This window comes from Canis lupus, chromosome 19 (genome assembly GCF_011100685.1).
Source record: "Canis lupus familiaris isolate Mischka breed German Shepherd chromosome 19, alternate assembly UU_Cfam_GSD_1.0, whole genome shotgun sequence".
Classification (NCBI taxonomy): Eukaryota; Metazoa; Chordata; class Mammalia; order Carnivora; family Canidae; genus Canis; species Canis lupus.
Genome location: NC_049240.1, coordinates 41,396,680 through 41,421,449, shown reverse-complemented (window position 1 = coordinate 41,421,449; position 24,770 = coordinate 41,396,680). Strand labels below are relative to the sequence as shown.

The window sequence follows — 24,770 nt, the reverse complement described above, 5'->3', positions numbered from 1 at the left end:
AGAGGATGAGCACTCCTGCAACGCATGCCAGTGAAATTATGGCATACAGTAACTGAATATGTTTTCCCTGCCCAGTCCTGATAGATCTGGAAATCCAAGACTTCATTTACAAATTATACCAACCTTGTTTCCCAGGGGGACATGCAAATGGAAAAGAAAGATGCTCCCATTCTATAATCTCTCATTTATTTAGCACTGGGGAAAACAAATCAGGTGCTTAGAAAGTAAAGCAATATAAACTGAATGCACCGACCTGGTTGGCACGACCTTGGGCAGGGCGTCCACTCACTGAAAGCTGTCACAATACAGTCTTTTTTGCAGGGAAGAAGACAAGGACGTACGGTTTCGGGCCGAGTCGAATCTGGACACCTGTCAATGTGAAGAGACAATATCAATGCCTCCTGGAAGAAGTAAGTGGTTTAGCAGAGAACTGTAGGATTTCAGAACAGAAAACATTGAGGCCCTGTTGTTCGTTTTAAGATGAGGAAGAGAGAGCCCAAGGGCTCCCAGCCAGGGACAGAGCCAAAGGCAACTTCAGCTCTCTTGACCTAGAGACCAAAATACTTTTCAGTAGGCCGGGAAAAGAGCAATTCCTGAAACTAATGAAAGGGAATGCCTTCATAAGAAAGTGTCACCATCAGCATCAATTCAAATGACATTTATTTTTTTAGAATGAACATATCCGATATATTTTTTGAAAAGCATTATATTCAGGGTAATATATCAAATCAGTGATAGTCTACAAAAGGAATAGAAAAAATACAAGGCAATACATGGACATATTGGGAAACAAAAATCATTGAAAACCACTTACATATACTTTACATCTTGGATAATGAACAGAATTTTAGAATACTTAAACAATTGGCAGGTATCTCTTTAGAACATGTGGATTGATGAGCTGGAGTAAGGAAAATATGACAGATGGCAAATGTCAAATATACTAACTAGCATTAACAAGAGAAACACTCAGTTCTGTTTTTTTTTTTTTTTTTTTCTGATAATGAATGCTCACACTTGGGAGGAAAATACTACAGTCAATTGATTCAGAATCACTTGGAAGAACTAAAGTCTCAGAAAATGGCAATCAAGCTTTTGTTTGTTTTCTTGCCTACTTACTTGTTTTATGAACACAGAGGGCTAAAACTACATTGATTATCTTCTAAAACAGTGATATGCCAAAAAGAAAAACAGGAAAGCATTCAGCAACATATATTTGCATTTTAAATTCTGTTCCCAGGGAGTTCTTCATAAAGCACATAAATGCAGTGTGGGTAAAACTTCACAGCACGAGCTCTGGTAATAAGTAGGCAGGGCTGCATAAGGGCTTTGGCTACCTTCTTCCATTTATTCCTAATGACAAAAGTAAGAGGCATTATAACCTTCATTTTCACATGATAAACTAAGGCACTGAAATAATCAGTAATGGACCAAAAGCCACATGGAGACAGACCATTTGATATAAATTATGATAGAAAAAAAAAATACCAGTGTAGCAAATTCAGACAATCAGCAGATCTTCTGGAAGGAGAGAATAGAAAATAGAGGAGATAAAATTAATGAAGATATGATGAATTTAAAAACAACACAGAGCTGATGAAAGGATGCCAGTTCAGATGAAAAGTCCACCAATGGTTTACAAAATGACCAACATGCAAACACAGAGGTTGTCCAGTTTTCAAACACCAAGAAAAAGTAAGACAATAATGGATGTAGAAGAAGAAGAAGAAAAATTGGTCATCCAAGAATCTGGCTGACATCAGATCTCATCAGTTTAGATAGTTATCAAAATGAAAACATTTTCCTAGTTTCAAAACTTTAAAAACAATATGTAAGCCAAACATGGAAGACTGAACTTGACCGTGGAACAGAATGTACAGGACACCACTCGTGCCACCATCAGGTGAAGACAGAATGGACAAAGCAGGAGTGGGGAGGAGGGGAGGGAGACACAGTGAAGGCTTGGATGTCCTTATCTGACAAAGCAGGTGAGCTAAATATAAATGATCTAAATATAAATGAAAAAAAATAAAGTTCTAAAAAGATTAATCAAAAGTACTAATGTAACCTACCAACAGAAAACCAACAATCTGGGAATTGAGACAGGAATTAGTGTAAATGAGCTAAGGTTCATTGCTTTTACAAGAGGGAATCAAGGGATGGGCATTTTATTATTTTCTTAACTTTTTTTAAAGATTTTATTTATTTATTTATTTATTTATTTATTTATTTATTTATTTGAGAGAGAGACAGAGCATGATGGGGGCAGGGAGAGCAGAGGTAGAGGGCGAAGCAGACTCCCTGCTGAGCGGGACAAGGACACCAGCTTCTATACCAGGACCATGGGATCATGACCTGAGCTGAAGGCAGACACTTAACTGATTGAGCCACCCAGGCACCCTGCAATGGGTATTTTAGATTGATAAGTGAAGAGATGTATGAAAGTTGTGTGAAAAATGTATCATTTAGAGTTAAGAGGTAAACAGAAAGGGAGGAGGAAGAAGAATATACACTTGTGCTTGCTGATATTGACATAAAGATACAATGGACAGAAATAAACCAACATAGTGGCCGCCAGTGGCAGGACAGGAGGCAGAGAGGGTGGGTGGGAGCGGGGCTGTGAGCATCAGGCTTCTCTTTGTTATGTATTATGCATCTCCTTGCATGTTGTTATGATTTGTGAACCATGTGAAGTTTTGCCCAGTAAACACACACACACACACACACACACACACACACAGAGAGAGAGAGAGAGAGAGAGAGAGAGAGAGAACACAGAATAACTGTTAAAGAGTGGCTGTGGTTGTGTTTGAGATGTAGGATACTAAATGCAGCAGGAGATAGATGGGACCTATCGGTTGCCATCATTAATCTCTCTGTATTATTTTACTTCTTTTATGGAGTATATAAAAGTTGGATAAAAATAAGGTGAAATGGAGGCACCTGGGTGGCTCAGTCAATTAAGGGTCTGCTTTCAGCTCAGGTCATTATCCCGGGGTGCTGGGATCAAGCCCTGCATCAGGCTCCCTGATTAGCAGGGAGTCTGCTTCTCCCTCTCCCTCTGCCACTCCCCACTGCTTGGGCTCTGTCTCTCAAGTAAATAAATACAATTGAAAAAAATAAGTTGAAATGGGAAGTGCATGTACTCACAGAAAAAGAATGCTCAATAAATTAACTCTTGGTGACATTAATATTAATCATACTTAATATACACAGAAACGCTATCAAAGAGATCAATGAAACAATGGAAAGAAAGAAGAGTGTCTTTGTGAGAATCTAGTGTTACTTAAGCTATTCGGGTAAGGAAAATTTATGTCATACTTTACTAGAGATAGCAAAAAAACGCTAAAATCATTCCCAAGTCCTTTATTCCTACTCTGAGAGCTACTAAAATTAAATTGAGCTGCTGTTTATGGTAACTTGTCTCCAACAGGGCCTGGTGTATGGCTGGAAATGAAAGTGTGACTTGAGCAATACCAGCTTCCTGTGTGCTCAGTGGGGCAGCAGGGTCCCTGCACCAACCAGCCACTTCACATTCACTGGACCTTTGGCAAAATAGCTTAGAAGCATTTATGGCACTGGCTTTAGGCTTTCTGGAGAGGAAGGCTGATCCTGTAGGGATTTTGCTCACTTCAATTAGGAGTAGGTGTTAATCTCTTTTAGGGAAAGGATATTGTCTACTTGATTTACCCTTAATTAGCATCACTCACACTAAATACTTCCTGGGCATAATGTCAGCTTCTCATAATACAGCCCCTTTCTCTCTGTGTGTTCTTCCCTTAAGTCCATAAGAGAGAAACTGTATCATCTCCTCCCTTGCAAAGATCAAGCTCAGGTTATATTGTTTTTATAGAGGCCACTAACCAAGGGCTTTCCTGGAATGTGATTTCTGGTCTGATAGGAGCCAAATATTCTCTTGTCAGTGAGAACTGTTTTTTTGGTTCATTTCTTTTGCCAGTAAGTTTGACCCTTTCTCTAGGGGTTCAATTTCTCTTCCCTTCTATTTACATGATGTCTACTCCTTCAAGAATCATCACATTTCTTACTTTCATAAGTTTCTTCTTTGTCTTCAAAAATACTCTCTTTGCCCATTAGCAATAAACATGCCTTCCGTTTCTAAAAACTCTAAGGTTTATTTTCTGTATTGTTGCATTGACATTGACCAAAAAAGGTTTTTCAACAACTTTCATGCTGTTTTCTTGTGTGTGTAGGTCTGTGTGCCTGTGTATGCATGCACAATACATAGACTAATTTTTAATGATGGATTCCATCTTATATCTTCAAAGTGCCATATTTTAAGCTCAGTGTAAATATATAATAACAGTAAGTGAATGATTGAATAGTATTCAATGTTATTGGAGCCCGAAGACAAAAAAAAAAAAAGAAAAAAAAAATCCCTGGGGATATTAGGCTAATTTATCCAGCCATTTCCAAAATAAAATTAAAGCCTTAACACCAGGAAACATATGAATTCACTTTTTAGTTAGTAAACAAAGTATGGTCCCTTGGCTTTTGTCATAATTTATACCTAATTTCACATAACACTCTGATCCAAGATAGCCAGTGCTCTCAATAAAAGGATGAATGTATTTCATTTTGGCACGTACATTTCCCTGGACCAGCACTGGAATGTTCCATAACTATTATCTCATTGTCGCCCCACAGCCTTTAGCTCCTTATAAACACTGTGCTGAAATGCATCAAACTGAGCTACAGAGACCTGCCATTTTCCAGTTGTGCCTCCATAATCAAGATGCAGAGACAATGCTCCATTTCTTTGATCAGTACCCTGACCCAGAACCAACATACGTCTCACTCAGCTAGGCGGGGCAAACCTGCCAACTTTGTCAACATTAAACGTTTAAACGGAGCCCTATTTTATTGTATCTCACACAATGCCAGGTGTTTTCACATTAAAGGCAGAAAGTGCCTTATCAGGACTTTTGGAAGGCTTTGAATTGTGTGTTTTTAATCTTTTTTTTTTTTAATTCTTTGTACACTGCAACTGAAAAAAACAAAAAAAAAAACAAAAAACAATGAATAGTGAAACAAGACCAAACAAAACCCCAGAACTATCCCAATAAACTCTCACTTCTGTTCCCCTTGTGCCCTGGCTGGTTCTCATTTTCTGATATGATCAGTTCTATTACTCAAACAATGGTAACATTCTAACCTATACAATTGCATAGACCAAACACCAACCCAGGGAAGCAAGAACTTGCAAGGAACTCTGCCTCCCGGTGCAGTGGGCTTGGAGATAAAGTACATTATATCAGCCCATCCATTCCGTGGAGACATGCTTCTTTCTCTGTACCCTGAAGGCCCCTCCTTCTTTAGGATGTTCCCTCCTCCTTTTCTGTTTCCACTCCTACCCTGAGGACTTCACAAATGGCAGGGAATCTTTCTCCACTGCCATAGCTTTCACATAAAAAAGAACCAAAAAAATATGTTTTTTTGAAAGGGCAGAGCAAAGGATATTTTCTACTGCTAATAGTTTCATTATCTCACTATGTGCTTCATGGACACTAGGTATTAACTTCTTAGTTCAATTAATCTCCTTAACCTATAAATTTTTAATTAATTTTCCTAAAGTCAATTCAGGCGCCTCATATTTAGCAGAGTTGTTTGACTACATACAGTAAGAATTCAGTCTCCAGCCTCATTAGCAGTGTAAAAAGTAATTAGCAATACCTGTGTGTGTGTGCGTGTGTGTTAAGACATCTGTGCAATTCATTTTTCTGTGACGGTAAACCGAGCAAAACTGGATGGTATTCACAATAACAACATTTATGTGCTTGGGCTTTTACAAAGAAAACAACAACAATAAAAAAACAAACAAAAAAAAAACACCTGTCATTTGAAGTAATTATAAGAATAGAAAACAGGCTTCTTGAACATAACGGTCCAAATAGGCCTTTATGTTACAATTTATTTGGTATCACTCTCAATTCTAATATCCCTTTGCTAAGAAATAAACAAACCATACTCATATCAAGTGGATTTTTCTTGTCCCGATTAAGAGCTGAAAAGTTTTGTGTCAGGGAGAAGATCAGACATCAGGCATACAAAAATTTCACATCATGATAAGGAGTAATAGTTTGCTGCATTTTATGGAGAGTTTACTACTATACCTAAGCCATATTTAATTTTATTTGTATATTCAAGCTAATATTTCATGCATCTTTTTTAAGCAGCTGAAAATTTACATCATAAAATGAACATTATCAAAGCTGCAATCCTTTCCAAGATAAAAGGAGTTCTCATGTCTACATAATATCTTCATAAGCCTTCTAGGATTTTCATAACCAGGTGAAATAGATTTTCACCTGAGCCAGGTGATATGTAAAACATATTGTCCATGTCTGGCTATAACTACCATTGATTCAATCAGTCCATGTAGTGCTATGGACACTGGGCAAGTTGCAAAACACAACTGACGTAATTTGGTATTCCACATTTGGTATGTCCACATTGTGCACAGCACAAGCAATGTAGAGTCAGGTCTAATGCAGAAATAACATTTATGAATTAATAAGAGTAGCAGGTAATACATGTGATCTAGTCATTACTCTTTATGGCAGTCCCCTTTGCCAAAATGTATGATGGCACATAAAGTAATTTTTCTTGAACAAAGGATAGACATCAGCTTTTCTCAGTACTCTGCAATTCATATCCAATCCTGGTTGAACCCTATAGGCTTCCTACACATAAATCTAGTTCATTCATGAAGTCCTTTTTTTTTTTTTTTTTTTTAAGATTTTATTTATTTGACACAGAGAGAGAGAAAGTGAGAGAAAGAGAACACAAGCAGGGGGAAGGGCAGAGGGAAAGGAGAAACAGGCTTCCCACTGAGCAGGGAGTCTGAGATGGAGCTCAATTCCAGAACCCTGGGATCATGATCTGAGCTGAAGGCAGATGCTTAACCAACTGCACCACTCAGGTGCCCCTCATTCATGAATTCCAAGGTCATTTATGGTACACTATATGCCAGACATTGTGCTTAAGTCTGCGGTTGCAACAATTAAGAACATCCAACTCCAGCCCTCTAGAAAGCCACCCTTGGAGGAGAGAGAGATGAGGTCTCCTGGACTGTGCTTTACTTCAAGTCATATCATCTTCACTTGCATCAGCAGAACCATCTGCACATCGGACCCTCCAACATGTGTATCTGGTCAGTCTGCGCTACTTTGCCATCCGCCGTTCACTTCTCTTAACTAGCTCCTATGCCTTTCCTTACACAGCTTTTGTAGTTTCCACACCAGCGTGGATAAGGCCCAGAGCCTAGTATCAAGGTGCCCCAAGGTGAAATCAATCAGCTGTTGGAGTTGCCCAGGACAGCAACACAAATTGGATTAAATTAGGTGGAAGAGCAAATGTTGCCAGGAAGGGTAGGAGCATACTTAGCTGGACAGGACCAGGGCCTGATGCTGCCAAGGATATGTTCTGCTTTAGTTTGTTTCTTTCTGAGCATCACTTTCACTGTCCTTGCCTGCTTTTTTCTTCCAGGACCATGTCTGGGGCAACTGTCAATTCATATACTTAGAGCCTCATGAATAGAAAGAAGAGAGGGTTTCATTTTCCCAACTGGGAAATTCCCGGGGCAGAGCTCTAAGTTGCCTTGTTTGTGATACTAGACAAAACACCCTGAGCATGTGCATCCTGGTGATGTATCACTGCTGTGGGGGGGGGGGGGGGGCGGTAGGGGGAGGGAGGCGGTGAGGGGAGGTTTCTACCTTAAGGAGGAGACTAGTTGAAACACATCCACTAGGAAATCAGCACAGACAGGACAGTTACCCAGTCACTGTATACTTCCTAGGTCCCTTACATCTTCTTTTCCATGAGGCTTCCCACAAGGACAGAGGAAAAGCCGTGTCTCCTCAATTGGTCGAGAGATAAAACTCCCACAGCTGAGTTTCCGCTTGATTACTCCTTTTCCCCTATCACTTGCAACTGACTCTGACCCTTTTTGATCTCTATAACCTAGTTCCCATGTCCAAATTATCCTACTGATTTTTTTGTTTTGTTTTGTAATTTATATCTTCAGGGACGCCTGGGTGGCTCAGAGGTTGGGCGTGATCCCGGAGTTCCGGGATCGAGTCCCACATCAGGCTCCTTGCATGGAGCCTGCTTCTCCCTCTGCCTATGTCTCTGCCTCTCTCCGTGTGTCTCTCACGAATAAATAAATACAATCTTTAAAAGGAATTATATCTTAATGTGCAGAGTCTAACATGTATGAGATTGCAACCTAGTTACAGGCATGAACAGGCATAAAAGATCAATGGAACCTAACAAAAATATACCACAACCCCATACTTTCAAAGTGGAGGACGTACCTTCACATTGTCCTAGTCCTTACAGGATCTAAAAAAAGCCAAAAATACTGAGACAAGGTTGATAAAATGTTTGATTACTTAAACAGATTCAGTATTTGTGGGCCACGATTACTTTCCATGAACTAATGCGTGTATTGTAACTTTATTAATGATCCATATTATAACGGTTTCTACCTTTGTTTCTGAGAGAGATTTTCTAGTCTTTAAGACTCAAAACAAACAACATTCTTTCCCTCTAGCATACACTGAAGCATATTCGTTGCTTGATAAATGTTTTTGGCTAAAAATACTCAACTATGCAATAATCATACGCATTTTTCAATAAATTATCGGTGATACCTTTTTGTCATCACTTGTCCCACATGACTCTTGACACAGAAGACCCTCCGCGTCTGAATGCCCACACCACAGGTAGCCTCTCCATTCCAGCCAATGGTTGCATTAAGGGCAGTTACCAATGTGTCTTCAGAACAGGGGCCCCAAGGCAATGTCTCCCAGTAGAGCTGCATACAGGAATGGTCATTGCATGAACGATACTCTTGGAGGGCCTGACTAGGAGGACATGGTTTTCCACCTGCGAAAATCAAAATTAAAAAAAAAAAAAAAAAAAAGACATAGTTGTTTCTGTTTATTACCATGTTTCTGTCATTTTGTCGTTCTTAATTTTGTTATTTTTGCTGTTTTAATGGTCCAAAAGGATGGTGTTTTTGACACAGGATTCCAAAGGCCTGAGCCTCTGTACCTTTCTGCCCACTCTGGGGCCATGGTCCTTTTGTCCTGAGTAACAATCTAAGGACAATATGTTTCACTTTTCCCTCTTAAGTAATAGGAAGCAGTACATATTGATTAAACCAAAACTAAAATCAACAACAACAATAAAACCAGATTCTATTTCCCACCTTCAGATCATGTATCTCTGCGATAAACTCCAAATAAATCTGCTTTTATTTTAGTAACATGATGACTACATAAATTAGCCAGTTACATGTAGTAGCCCATGACCTTGAAGTGATATTAGGTCAAACATATGCATTTATACTCACATTACCTATATATGGCACCTTTTTCCTAAAACAGCATTATTTTTCTCAGAGAATCATTTTAAGACAGCCATCCTCCATCAACCAATACATTCTACTGCAATTTGAGAAGTCCAGAAGTATTTCTTAAAGTTTGGCAGAAGAGAGCCCAGCCTTAAACTCTGAAATAATATCTGACAATGTGTTATCCACTGGCAGGGAAACCAGACAGATGTGCATCCTTACACTCTTGGGTGAGTCAGACAATCAAATTTCATTACTGTCTTTTCTTTCATATTTTTATATCCATGTAAAACTGGCATTTATCTAAAGTATTGATTTTTCCCCCACTCTTCCACCCTATGATGTTTTATTCAGTGGGCCAAATGCTCAAAAAGATTTGTGACCTTGGTTTTGTTATTCTTGTTATTTTTTCCCATTAAATTCTACTGACTTTTTTCTCCTTCCAGAAATATAAAAGACAAGAGTGGGAAGCAACTGCACTTTAAGAATATGAAAATCTTCATTCATCTTGACCCTGGCCCCATTTTTCAGGATCACAGAACAGAATCTTGTTTCAAAAGGAGCTCCTCACAGCCAGGGGCCACACCACCCTGCTGTTCTAACTGAGCCATAGGCAGAGGAAGCCAAGGGAGAGCCTGAAAGAAAGGACATGCGCGTTTGGGGACAGAGACCATCACTATAAATGATAGAAACAGCTGCTCCTCCAATTTGTTCTGATGTCACCCGTTTACATTTCCATAGCACATTTTAGCTCCTTCAAAGCCATTTTCAGAGCCTTCATCTTCTTCCCTCTCACAACATGCCAGCATGACAGAACAGGAAATCAGGCCGATGTTAGTGGCAGTTCCTGGTTAAGAGCCATGTCTCTTGATTTCTAATTTGGAGCTGTTTTTACCAGATATATTTCAATTATATTCCCAAATGTATGAGCTACCTGAAGCTGGATATGTGTCAACCAAACTCTGTTTTGTTTTTTTCCCCTCAAGAAAGTATAATGAAAAATAACATCCATCTGACTGCCATGGCCTGTACATGGGGTTGGGCTAAGGCAATTCCTGTAGATATGGGATCCATTCTAGATAAACTAGAGGATTTTAGACAAAAGGCATACATGGAGAGGAAACTTAATTCTTATTCAGGCAATAGAGCTATCATCCATATGTGGCTACATCCGCAATACGACTTTTTCAACTGCCTGCTAGAAAAAAAAAAAAAAAAATTTAGCAATAGACTCCACTATTGAACCCTTTACTATTACTCACCTTCTCCAGCCAATGCCAGGATAGTCCTTGACCTGGTCTGTTTCCCATCCGAGTTTTTGTTTGAACAAGACTGGGAACAGGATGACCACTCTGTCCATTCACTCAGCACACAATCCATTCGGCAGGGAATTTCACAAGCCATCCTTTCAGGAGGAGGGGATGCTGGGCAGAGACTCCCTGATACATCTTCTCCTGTAATCAACCAGATCGAGACAGATACTGATTAATGCACAATTGAGGACAGTCCAAGGAACATTTAGGTTCGTTGCTTCCTCTATTACTTCAGTTTAGCGGAGAAGACTTCACCTGGTGTCTAAACCAATAAAGTGTGAAAAATGATGGTTTCTTCCGCAATTCATAATATTTATGTCAAGCAAACCTGCCAGGAGATCATTTGGCATTTAGAAAGGTAGATACCACAGCAAAACTCTCATTTGTCAACCTTCCCAGGGACAAAGTGGGCTTTTTCCAGGAACAATTTAGCCATGGATGGCTAGAGATAGACATGATTGACGTGCTATTGACAACGATGTATAATAAGTATATGTTTTCCACAAGACAGAGGCCAGAGTAGTCTGTTGGCCTGAAAACCTCAATTTATGTTGAACATTCTATTTGATGCTATAAGGAATTAGATCATTCTAATTACCTATTGGATGCTTTTACCTCCATAAACATAACTTTAAACAAGTTTATCACATGATGATACTTTTGTTCTATTTGTACATAGTGGTAAATAATCCCAAATCACAATGGAAAGGGACTTGTGGTTAAAATTATATAATGTGGACACATAGGTTGAAAGCCCATCTGAAATTTTCCCTAAAATATTTATTATTCCCCCTCTGAATGATCCGATGAACTACTCAAACCAAAATAATTATATATATAAAATAATGGGGGGTAGTTTTGTTTTACAATGGACAGATGTTAAGACTAAGGGGATCATTTCTAAGTTACTTTTCTCTATCTCTAACTACAATAATTTTAAAAAATCCTCTTTTAGGTTATTTACTCACTATTCTTAGAATTCTAATGTTACTCTTTACAGATAATAGTCCAACTCTCACCATGTGCCCTGCTCACTGTCTCCTCATAAAAACAGACATGTAGAATAATGATTTCACTTATAGTTTGAAGTAACAACACATAATGTGGAATGGCATCTATAGGAAAGGCGGTTTCGTCTGTGTGACTTTAAGCCCATGGAATTCTCCTGTCATAATATGCTTGACACAAAAAATAACTACAAAGGGGACTAGTGTTTATGGGGCATCTCCTTTGTGCCAGGCACCATCCTCGTAAGAAGCGCTTAGAGACAGATTTAATCCATTTTGTTTTATAGATGAGGAGTCAGCGTTTCTGGAAGGGAAAACTTGCTCAGGGCACACAGGCCTGAGTTGGGAATGAAATTAAAACTTTCTGACTCCAAAACTTCTGCTTTTCCCATTAACCACGCTGTGTCTAATTCCAAGGAGATGGATATTCCTTTGCTGAGGAAGTAAATAAAACCAGCCGACAGTGAGCAAGACTGCCTGGAGGAGAAGACAGTACACTGTTAATATCTGCATTCATATTTGCAAATGAGGCCAGGCTCATTGCCCCTGAGGTACAAATAAAACTTTTCAAGCATATTATGAGAAGTAATAGAGATTCTAGCAGATAATCAAGCTGAAAGACCAGTTCCAATCATTCTCTTTTCAGTCTTAATCTATTTTCAGGTTGAGTCCACACTATATGTTACACACATAAACACACGCACACAGATATTCTCTGTCTCTCTCACACACACACACCCCGATACAGCCGAAGGGTAGTCTTTCCAAGTCTGGAAGCAAGGAGACCAAACAAATGCCCAATCTGCATCTAATCAAAAGTTAATTTCCACATTTGTGAATACTATTAACACAATTCTTATACAAAACACTCTAAAGCAGTGTTTTGCAAATGACATTTCTGAGGAATAACAGGGATTAGTAGGGCTCTTACAAAAAAGTGGGAGAAAGCTGTGAGTACTGAGTTAAAGTAGTAAAACTGGTTTCCTACTGAAGAAATACTCAGTGTTGAAAATACCAATGTATAATGTGAATTTCCCTGGGTGGAAATGGTGGGTAGTATTTTTCAGCCTTATTTGACCAATGACAATTCTTTTTTGAGGAGAATGTCTCCTATAAGTGGTATTTTCAGGAATGTTTTTAGAAAACCCTGCCTTCAAGAGTGATAAAACAATCGAGATCTATTTGTTGAGCAAGTACTATATCCAAGATGTATGATGGGGCAAAAATTGGTGAAACTATTTACCTCCTCCAAGTTCACGATTCATAAGAGATAAGATACAAACATATACAAAAGAAACTTAGTCCAAAAGTAAATGCCAAGTTGCAAAGGTGTGTCTCAGACAGAAAATTCTGTAGTAGCTCAGGGAATAGAGGGTCCTCCGGAGACTAGCATGATAGTAGAAGGCTTTCAACACAGAAAAAATAGAAAGGTAAAAACTTGGTGGCAATGAAAGAGGGTACTTCAGGCAATGAAAGTATTAATAAAAGTATGGTGGTAGGAAAATACAATGTATTTAAGAGATAATAGGGAAGGTGCATGAGAAGAGAAAACCCACATTGGAAGAGTGATGTGACATAAAGTTCTGAATGACTTAGATGGACACACAAGTTCTGTCATCTTTCTGCCTTCCTTAAAATCCCATTGCTCAAGTTTGCCATGACCCAAATTTAATATCCTTCCCAGCCACCATTCGGCACCCTCAGTATTCATGTCAGGAGCTCAAATGCTTTTTAAAACCTAAGCTTTCGTATAAACTGATATACCTATTTCCTCAGAGCAGTTAAATGTCAATTCCCACCAACATTTTGATAGCTTGTCTATACAGGTTAATTCAGACATGTGAGCAAACAGATGAGATTTTCTTTAGGGAAACCAAACCACTAGTCATAAGCAGGGTCTGTAATTTGTGAGTGAGCTGCACAATGGGATCCTAGTCACAGAGTATCCTAGCTGTCAAGTGTCTAAAGGTGAATCCTAAAAAAATTAAATAAAATAATAAAAAAAAATAAAGGAGGATGCTAGCACCATATATCCTCCTGAATACATCACTTAACTTATTTGAACCTCAATTATTTGTAATAAAGAAATAGTAAGACATTTCAGGGATATTCTAAGGATTATAAATCATTTATGTGACCTACATAGCAAGGCATCTAGCACATGGAGGACTCTTAATATATACAAAGCTTTAAAAAAAAGTTTGCAAAGATATATGCAACAAAAACCTAATGGTCTTCTTTATCTGAAAAATCTAGAGATTTATGTCACAGCCATGGAAAACACTTGCTTTGCCACTCATATATGTGTACAAATAACAACCAACAGCTTCACAGGCGGGTTCACATAAACTATAAAAACTATTTATAATTATCCAGATCATTTTATTTATATGACTGGTGAATCTAAACCATTAAGAGCCAAAAATAAAGCACTTGAGCCTGAATAACCTCATCTGCCCATCTACATCAGTATAATTATCTTCCCATTGTACAGAGAGAATCCATCTCAAAAGAAGAGTGTTTATACTTTCCTGTTTTCATTTTCTCAGATGGATCAATGAGACCAACTGAAATCTCAGGCAAGCATGGAAAATAAAGTGGCACATGGGACAGAAACGTAGCCATTAAAAGTGATTTTCACAAGCTCTGATAATCTAATGTCATAATAAAATAGAATATATTTAAGAGGGAAATTGAATTCATCTTTCAAGAAGACTGTGAAATTGCTTCCAGCCCTCATCAGCCTCCCTAGGATCAATAATGACAAACTCCACATTCTCTCCTCATAGAGTAGACTTATTTAAACCAATTGTGACTTAGAACATGGAATATGATGCTGCTTCAATGTGGCCACTCAGTATTTTTTTTTAATAATTTAACAAGGTGAAATTCACATTATATTAAATTAACCATTTTAGAGTAAACACTTCAGTAACATTTAGTAAACCACAATGTTGTGTAACCACCACCTCTACCTAGTTTCAAAACGTTTTCATCACTCTGAAATAAAACCCTTTACCCACTAAGCATATTCTCCACATTACCCTCTCACCTCAGACTCTGGTAGGCACCAAGCTATGTTCTGTCTCTACAGATTTATCTATTTTGAGTATTTCATATCAATGGAATCATATAATTTCTGACCTTTTGTGTCTGGCTTTTTTCACTTACCATAACACTTTGCAGGTCCACCCATGTTGTACCACATACACTACTTTATTCCTTTTATGACGGAATAATATTGCATTGTATGCATATACCACAATTCATTCATCCATTCTTTTGGCTACTGTGAATAGTGCTGCTATGCACATGTTTATATATGTACATGTCTGAGTACTTGTTTTCAATTATTTTCAGTATATGTTTAACAGCAAAATTTCAGGGTCATATTCATCATTCAGTTTTGTTTGTGATTCTGGGGACTGTGGCATAGATGGCCAGATGACTAGGTCTTGGCCATAGCTCACACTACTGTCCTCCTGTCTACCCATTCCCAGCTAAAAGCAAAAGTACTTAGATGAAAGAAAGATTCCTGACATTTGAATTCAGTCACAATTCCCTGAAAATGTTTCTTTTTCCAGTTCAAATACTACTTAAAGTATAAAGAGCTCATGTAGACTCTATGGCTACTGGTCAAGCCACCATGTAAATTTAATGCTAATAAGCTATCAGAATTTGGGCTTCCTGCAGCAAACTGGTATTTAAACTATACCTATGCCATGTGCTACATCCTATAACATTGTTTTATGACCTCTAAGGAATTAGAATTTAATATTGTGAAGTACCATCTATCTTTAGTATTTTTAAAGATTTATTTATTTATTTTAGAGAGAGAAGGAGAGAGAGCAAGTGTAGGGGGAAGGGGCAGAGGAAGAGGGAGAATCTCAAGTAGATTCCTCACTGAGTGCAGAGCCCAACAAGGGGCTTGACCTCACAACCCTGAGATCATGATCTGAGCTGAAATCAAGAGTTGGACACTCAGTGGACTGAGGCACACAGGAGCTCCTATCTATCTTTTATAACAATAGAACAAACAACTACTATTCTTAGTTTTCTGACCTATAATATGTATAGAGAAGAGAAAGGATTATAAACAAAATGAAGGAAGAAAAGAGAAACCCAGCTATTCACAAATCTACAGTATAATTGGAGAGTAGACCAACATTTTGTCAGTATGCAAACTTCAAACCATCTTGCTCTCTCTCAAATAATGCACTCTGGGTACTTTATTGATATTTTCTCTTGTATGCTATTATACTATCTATGGAAAATAATGAAACAGTTATTGAAAATACTCTACATGTCATAAAATTTTATGTCCTATTTAAATCTCAGAAAAGAATGCCGATAAATGTTGATTAAATGCTTGCCAACAGCTGAGTAAGATGTCAACCGATAGTACATAGCAGATTTACTGGAACTGACATGTGCTTAATTTCATTTTTAAATTTAAATGTTACCTTCTTAAAGGTACGCAGCCCCTGGCCACTTCTGGACTGAGACCCTAATCAGCTAAGGAAATGTTTATATTTCAAGCCAATACAAAATAAAACAAAAGCTAAGGGCTAAGCAGAATCTGTGTGCAACAATGCAGTGCCAGCAATACAATGACTGTTTCTGCTTACTCATCTCACAATTCGAAATGTATTTGTCTACCTACTTGACACATATAGAGAGATGAAGAAACCCGATGTTAGAGATTGTCAAGGTCCTAAAAACAAAAATAACTGTGATGAAATAACATCAGCATCTTATATTTGAGAAAGCATAGAGCATATCATACTCTGTGCTAACCACATTAATGTAGTGGCTTACTGAATATGAAGCATAACATCATCTGTTAGGTACCATTGGTACACCTGAGACACAGGAAGGTTAAAAACAAACGCTGCTCAAAGCCATATAGCTGGGAAGTGTCTGAACTGGGCCTAGAAAATACATCTACTAGACATTACCACTATATTCTTATCTATGATAGTGTCCTGCTTCCTGGCTCCTATTGCACATCTGCACTCCGCATGACATTGCTTTTAGCTGTAGCCAAAGCATAAAGAAGGGATTCCACACAATCCATTGTCAGCTAATCAGCAAATGTGATATTAGGATAAGCCCAAAGGGGTGAGCATTGGTCATCTGGGAATTGCATCTTGGGGTGGGGATGAATATTGCAAAAATGGAAAAGATAAGTGGATGAAAAAAAGCTCAGAATGGAAAGATGGTATAATAAGAGAGAGAACACAAGACCAAACAGGAGGAGGAAAGTAAGAGAGTAGGGTCCTCAGCTCAATGCCCCACAAATTACCTGGATAACTTTCAAACCATCCTGAGCACCTAGGAACTCCACCTGAGATGTAAAGAGAGCACAGCTGGAACGCTCCAGAGAAGGGTTTGCGCTTCTAACAAGGTAGGAAGGTGGAGAAAAAATAAACAATCCAGTGGGGGAGGCCCCCAGGGAGCCGGGCTGAGGGGGGCGGGGAGAGCCTGGGGACAGGCAGGCCCAGCCCCCGGGAAGCGGGAACTTTCCACCCCGCCATCCTCTCCCCGGAGGGAAAGGCCTCCAGGGCGTCAGCAGGGGGTCGAGCAGGCCAGCAGGAGGGCGGGGGACCCCCAGGTCCCGGGGTCACGAGCAGAGGAGGGAGCCGGGGGAGAGCGCACCCCCACCGCGGCCCATCTCGGGGCAGGGCTGGAGCGCACCCCGGGGCCTCGGGGGAAGCCGGGGTCGGGCGGGAGCCCCCGGAGGGGCGAAGGCGGGGGCCACGGGCCTGGGGGGCAACGGCGCCCAGCGAGCCCGGCACCTGGCAGGGGCGGGGCATCCCCCAGGGGCGCGCACCTGAGACGCAGCACCGCAGGCCCCGCCCCCGGGAGACCCGCTGGAAGGACCGGGGAAGGGCGAGCTCCGGACCCAGCAGGCTGGGAAGCTCCAGGACCGAGGGAATAAAGTATGTACAACTAGAGGGTTCCCCCCGTTTTAATTTTTTTTTCTTTTTCCGTTACAACTTTTTTATATCAGACTAAAAATTTCCAATATTTTTTCTCTTTTCCCGCCTTAACTACAATATTTTAGCACCTCTTCATTTTTAAGTTTTTTTTTTTTTCCTTTTTGCTTTCATAGTTCTACAAATATAGGTCTTACGTATATTTTTCACTTCTGGATTCCCTTCAACATATTCCATTTAATTTTGGGAGATATACAAGATATGTATTTTTGTTTTGTGTTTTTTGTTTTCTCTGCCTCATTTTGTTCTACACTGGCGAAGTTAATACCTTCTAAACCATGACCAGCATAAACCCAGAACGAAGTGGAACACTGTGCTGGTTCATTCTGTGAGATTATATTCTCTCTTCATTCCCATTCTGCCCCCCTCTTTTATCTTGTTTATGTTTTGGTGGTCAATGTTGGGGCTTTCTACAAGTATTGCTGGTTTACATAAACTTGAGACTGAGCTGAAACATACAGAACAAAATAGACTCATAACCAAGAGGATCATCCTCTAGGACCTCTCAGATCAATTACATTCTCTTTCCACCACCACTTCTTTACCACCATCATCTCCCAGTACACCCCTTCTTCCCATTTTTCTCTTTTTCCTCTTTACTTTTCTTTGATTCTTTTTATTTTTTCTTCTTCTTTGGGATTTTTTTTTTTTTTTTACTACTTTGTTTTAAAGTTTGTTTTTCACTTTAGTGGTCTTTTGTTTTACTTTGTTCTGAACTTCTTTTTCATTTTCTGGTCTCTGACCTTGTCAGAATCATCTAGGGTGGAATTTACTTAGGACGGGGTTGATATTCTTGACTCAGCCAGCTCATACAGCCACTCTACACTGAGCAAAATGACTAGAAGGAAGAATTCACCATAAAAGAAAGAATCAGAAACAGTACTCTCTGCCACAGAGATACAGAATATGGATTTCAATTCAATGTCAGAAAGCCAATTCAGAAGAAAAGTTATAAAGCTACTGGTGGCTCTGGAAAAAGCATAAAGGACTCTAGAGACTTCATGACTGCAGAATTTAGATTTAATCAGGCTGAAATTAAAAACAAATTCAATGAGATGCAATCCAAACTGGATGTCCTAAGTGGTAGGGTTAATGAGGTGGAAGATTGAGTAACATAGAAGACAACTTGATGGCAAGGAAGGAAGCGGAGGAAAAAAAAAGAAAAGCAATTAAGAGACCATGAGGAGGGGTGCCTGGTGGCTCAGTGGTGGAGCGTCTGCCTTTGGCTTGCATCGTGATCCCGGTCATGGAATTGTGTCCCTCATTGGGCTCCTCATGTGGAATCTGCTTTTCCCTCTCCGAGTGTCTCTGCCTAACTTTCTGTGTTTTTCGTGAATAAATAACTAAAATCTTAAAAAAAAGAAAGACCATGAGGAAAAGTTTAGAGGAAGAGAGGGCCACAAAGTATATTTGAACAAATCGTAGCTGAGAACTTCCGAATTTGGGGAGGGAAACAGGCATTCAGATACAGGAGATAGAGAGGCTCACCCCCCAAATCAATAAAAAACATTCAACACCTTGACATTTAATAGTAAAACTTGCAAATTCCAAGGATAAAGAGAAACTCAAAGCAGTGAGAGACAAGAGATCCCTAACTTACATGGGGAGAAATATCAGATTAACAGCAGACCTCTCCACAGAGACCTGGCAGGCCAGAAAGGGCTGGCAGGATATATTCAAGGCACTAAATGAGAAGAACATGCAGCCAAGAATACTTTATGCAGCAAGGCTCTCATTCAGAATAGAAGGAGAGATAAAGAGCTTCCAAGACAGGCATAAATTGAAAGAATATGTGACCATCAAACCAGCACTGCAAGAAATATTAAGGGAGACCCTGTAAAAGAAGAGGAAGTCCAAAGAAACAATCCAGAAAAACAGGGACTGAATAGGTATTATGATGACACTAAATTCATATCTTTCAATAGTAATTCTGAACGTGAATGGGCTAAATGATCCCACCAAAAGACGAAGGGTTTCAGACTGGATAAAAAAGCAAGACCCATCTATTTGCTGTCTCCAAGAGACTCATTTGAGACCTAAGGACACCTCCAGCCTGAAAATGATATGTTAGACAACCATTTACCATTCAAATGGTCCTCAAAAGAAAGCTGGGGTAGCAATCCTCATATCAGATAAATTAAAGTTTATCCCAAAGACTGCAGTAAGAGATGAAAAGGGACACTATATCATACTTAAAGGGTCTATCCAACAAAAAGACCTGCAAATCATGAATTTTTATGCCCCTAATGTGGGAGCTGCCAAGTATATCAATCAATAATCAAAAAGTAAAGAGATACTTAGATGATAATACACTAATAGAAGGAGACTTCACATGGCACTTTCTGCAAATAACAGATATTCTAAGAACACCAAAGAAACAATGACCTTAAATGATACAATAGACCAGATGGATTTCACAGATATACACAGAACTTTCTATCTGAACACAACTGAATACACATTCTTCTCAAGTGCATATGGTACTTTCTCCAGAATAGACCCCATATGGGGCACAAATCAGGTCTCAACCAATACCAAAAGATTAGGATTGTCCCCTGCATATTTTCAGACCACAACATTTTGATACTAGAACTGAATCACAAGAAGAAATTTGGAAGATACTCAAACACGTGGAGGTTAAAGAACATCCTACTAAAAGATCAAAGGGTCAACCAGGAAATTAGATAAGAATTAAAGAGATTCATTGAAACTAATGAAAAGGAAGATACAACCATTCAAAATCATTGGGATACAGCAAAAGCAGTCCTAAGAGGGAAATACATCGCAATATAATCCTCCCTCTAAAAATTGGAAAAAACTCAAATACACAATCTTACCTTGCACCTAAAGGAATTGGAGAAAGAACAGCAAGTAAAACCTACACCAGGCAGAAGAAGGGAGATAATAAAGATTCGAGCAGAACTCCATGAAATCGAGACCAGAAGAACTGTAGAACAGGTCAACAAAACCAGGAGTTGGTTCTTTGAAATAATTAATAAGATAGATAAACCATTAAAAAGAAAAAAAAAGACTCAAATTAATAAAATCAAGAATGGAAGATAAGAGATCATGACCAATACCAAGGAACTACAAAGGATTTTTAAAACGTATTATGAGCAGCTATGTGCCAACAAATTAGGCAATCTAGAAGAAATGATGCATTTCTGGAAAACCGCAGATTACCAAAACTGGAGCAGGAAGAAAGAGAAAACCTTAAGAGGCCAATAACCAGTGAGGAAATTGAAGCAGTCATCAAAAACTTCCCAAGATACAAAGTCCAGGGCCAGGTGGCTTCCCAGGGGAATTCTATCAAACGTTTAAAGATGGGCAGCCTGGGTGGCTCAGTGGTTTAGCGCTGCCTTCAGGCCAGGGAGTGGTCCTGGAGACCTAGGCTCGAGTGCCAGGTCAGGCTCCCTGCACAGAGCCCACTTCTCCCTCAGCCTGTGCCTCTGCCTCTCTGCCTCTCTGTGTCTCTCATGAATAAATAAATAAATAATCTTAAAAAAAAAAAAAACGCTTAAAGAAGAAACAACACCTATTCTACTAAAGCTGTTCTGAAGGATATCAAGGGACCTAATACTCTCAAACTCATTTTATGAGGTCAGCATCACCTTGATCCCAAAACCAGTTAAAGACCCCACCAAAAAGGAGAATTATAGACCAATATCCTTGATAACCACAGATGCAAAACTTCTCAACAAGATACTAGCCAATAGGATCTAACAGTACATTAAGATTATTCACCATGACCAAGTGGGATTTATCCCCAGGATGCAATGTTGGTTCAACACTCATAAAACAATCAACGTGATAGATAATATCAACAAGACAAAAAAACAAGAACCATATGATCCTGTCAGTAGATGCAGAGAAGGCATTTGACAAAATACAGCATCCATTCCTGATCAAAACTCTTCAGAGTGTAGGGATAGAGGGAACATTCCTCAGCATCTTAAAAGCCATTTACTAAAAACCCACAGCATATATCATTCTCAGTGGGAAAAACTGAGAGTTTTTCCTCTAGGATCAGGAACATGACAGGGATGTCCACTCTCACCACTGTTATTCAACATAGTACTAGAAGTCCTACCCTCAGTGATCAGGCAAAAAAAAAAAAAAAAAAAAAAAAAAAGAAGAAAGAAAAGAAGAAAAAAGAAAAGAAAAGAAGAAAAGAAATGAAAAGAAAAGAAAGAAAAAGAAATAAAAGGCATTGAAATTGGCAAAGAAGAAGTCAAACTCTCCCCCTTCACAAATGACATGATACTGTACATAGAGAACCCAAAAGACTCTACCCCAAGATTGCTAGAACTCATACAGCAATTCAGCAGTGTGGCAGGATGCAAAATCAGTGCCCAGAAATCAGTGGCATTTCTATACACTAACAATGAGACTGTAGAAAGAGAAATTTAGGAATCAGTCCCATCTACAATTGCATCTAAAACCATAAGATACCTAGGAATAAACCTAACCAAAATGGGTAAAGGATCTATACCCTAAAAACTACAAACCCTTCTGAAAGAAACTGTGGAAGACACAAAGAGATGGAAAAATATTCCATGCTCATGGATTGGAAGAATTAATATTGTGGAAATGTCTATGCTACCCCAGACAATTTACACGTTCAATGCAATCCCTATCAAAATACCATGGACTTTCTTCAGAGTTGGAACAAATCATCTTAAGATTAGTGTGGAATCAGAAAAGACCTCGAATAGCCAGGGGAATATTGAAAAAGAAAATCAGAACTGGGGCATCACAATGTCAGATTTCAGGTTGTACTACAAAGCTGTGATCATCAAGACAGTGTGGTACTGGCACAAAAACAGACACATAGATCAATGGAACAGAATAAAGAACCCAGAAATGGGCCCTCAACTCTATGGTCAACTAATATTCAACAAAGCAGGAAAGAGTATCCACTGAAAAGAGGACAGGATCTTCAATAAATGGTGCTGGGAAAATTGGACAGCCACATGCAGAAGAATGAAACTAGACCATTCTCTTACACCATACACAAAGATAAACTCAAAATGTATGAAAGATGTAAATGTGAGAGAAGAATCATCGAAATCCTAGAGGAGAATACAGGCAATACTCTTTTAGAACTTGGCCACAGCAACTTTTTGCAAGATACATCTATGAAAGCAAGGGAAACAAAGTCAAAAATTAACTACTGGGACTAGTCAATATAAAAAGCTTCTGCAGAGCAAAAGAAACAGTCCACAAAACTAAAAGACAACCTACAGAATGGGAGAAGATATTTGCAAATGACATATCAGATTAAGGGCTAGTATCCAAGATCTGTGAAGAACTTATGAAAGTCAACATCCAAGAATCAAACAATCCAATCATGAAATGGGCGGAAGGCATGAACAGACATTTCACCAAAGAAGACATACACATGGCCAGCAAGCGCATGAGAAAATGCTCCACATCATTTGCCATCAGGGAAATACAAATCAAAAATACAATGAGATACCACCTCACACCAGTGAGAATGGGGCAAATTAACAAGTCAGGAAACACAAATGTTGGAGAGGATGTGGACTTGCACTGTTGGTGGGAATGTGAACTGGTGCAGCCACTCTGGAAAACTGTGTGAAGGTTCTAAAAGAGTTAAGAATAGAGCTACCCTACGACCCAGCAATTGCACTACTGGGTATTCACCCCAGAGATACATATGCAGTGGAATGCCGGGACACCTGCACGCCAATGTTTCTAGCAGCAATGTCCACAATAGCCAAACTGTGGAAGGAGCCTTGGTGTCCATCAAAAGATGAATGGATAAAGAAGCTGTGGTCTATGTATACAGTGGAATGTTACTCAGCCATTAGAAAGGATGAATACCCACCATTTGCTTCGATGTGGATGGAACTGGAGGGTATGATGCTGAGTGAAGTAAGTCAATCAAAGAAGGACAATCATCATATAGTTTCACTTATATGGGGAATATAAGAAATAGTGAAAGGGATTATAAGGGAAAGAGGGAAACTGAGTGGGAAAAATTTGAGAGGGAGACAGACCATGTGAGACTCCTAACTCTGGTAAACAAACAAAGGGTAGTGAAAGGGGAGGTGGGCGGGGGGATGGTGTAACTGGATGATGGGCAGTGAGGAGGTCACTTGATGGGATGATGAGCACTGAGTATTATACTGGGTATAATTATAATTATACTGGGTATTTCCATATGTTGGAAATCGAACTTTGATTAAAAAAAAGGAAGAGGAAAGTAGGAACATTCAGCAAAAACAGAGCAATGTATGTTTAGATAAATGAGACAAACACAAGCAAAAACAAAATATATAATAATGATGTAAGTATACTCATAAAGTAAAAAAAAACTCTAATAGCTAATAAAAGAGAAAAAAGAGAACATAAGAGTAAAGGCTAAGATAAATGGCAGGACTCAAAGAGCTGCTAAAAGAAAATACTTTAGGTAAGAAATAATATCGGCTGAAAACAAGAAAATAATACTTCCAAGATAAATATGTTTATAGAAGCCAGAAGTTTGCTGAAATTTCATCCACATGGCAGGTGAGCTCTTTGTTCAGAAGCCTAACTGAGCCCTTAAATCAAGTTACCCAACATAAAATAATATCAACATAGCACTTACACTGTGCCCAGAACAATCTTACATTTTACATGTATTTGTTAACTCATTAAATCTTCAAAGCATTAAAAATAGTAAACACATGTACCATATGTAATAGATGCCATTCACTAAGTGAATTATATATATATATATATCAGCTCATTTAAAAAAAACATTTTATTTATTTATTCATAGAGACACAGAGAGAGAGAGAGAAGGAGAGAGAGAGACAGGCAGAGGGAGAAGCAGGCTCCACACAGGGAGCCCGACGTGGGTCTCGATCCTGGGTCTCCAGGATCACACCCGGGGCTGCAGGCGGCGCCAAACCACTGTGCCACTGGGGCTGCCCTATCGCTCATTTTAATGTCACAACAATACTATGAGGTAAGAACTATCATTATGCTCATCATAGAGACAACCGTATTGAGTCTTGGAGAAGTAAGACAACCTGCCCAGGGACAAACAAGTAAAATGGTAGAGCTT

General features: G+C 39.1%; 1 protein-coding gene across 1 annotated transcript in view; it reads right to left on the bottom strand.

Annotated features, from left to right (window-relative positions):
• Positions 1 to 24,770, bottom strand: part of THSD7B (thrombospondin type 1 domain containing 7B) — a 725,201-nt gene that overhangs the window by 376,894 nt on the left and 323,537 nt on the right. Inside the window, exons 7-9 of the mRNA XM_038565098.1 lie at positions 10,639 to 10,830; positions 8,673 to 8,907; positions 254 to 369 (exon numbers count right to left, since the gene is read on the bottom strand). Of these exons, the coding sequence (XP_038421026.1) occupies positions 254 to 369; positions 8,673 to 8,907; positions 10,639 to 10,830 (543 nt within the window). The remainder of the gene's footprint in view (positions 1 to 253; positions 370 to 8,672; positions 8,908 to 10,638; positions 10,831 to 24,770) is intronic.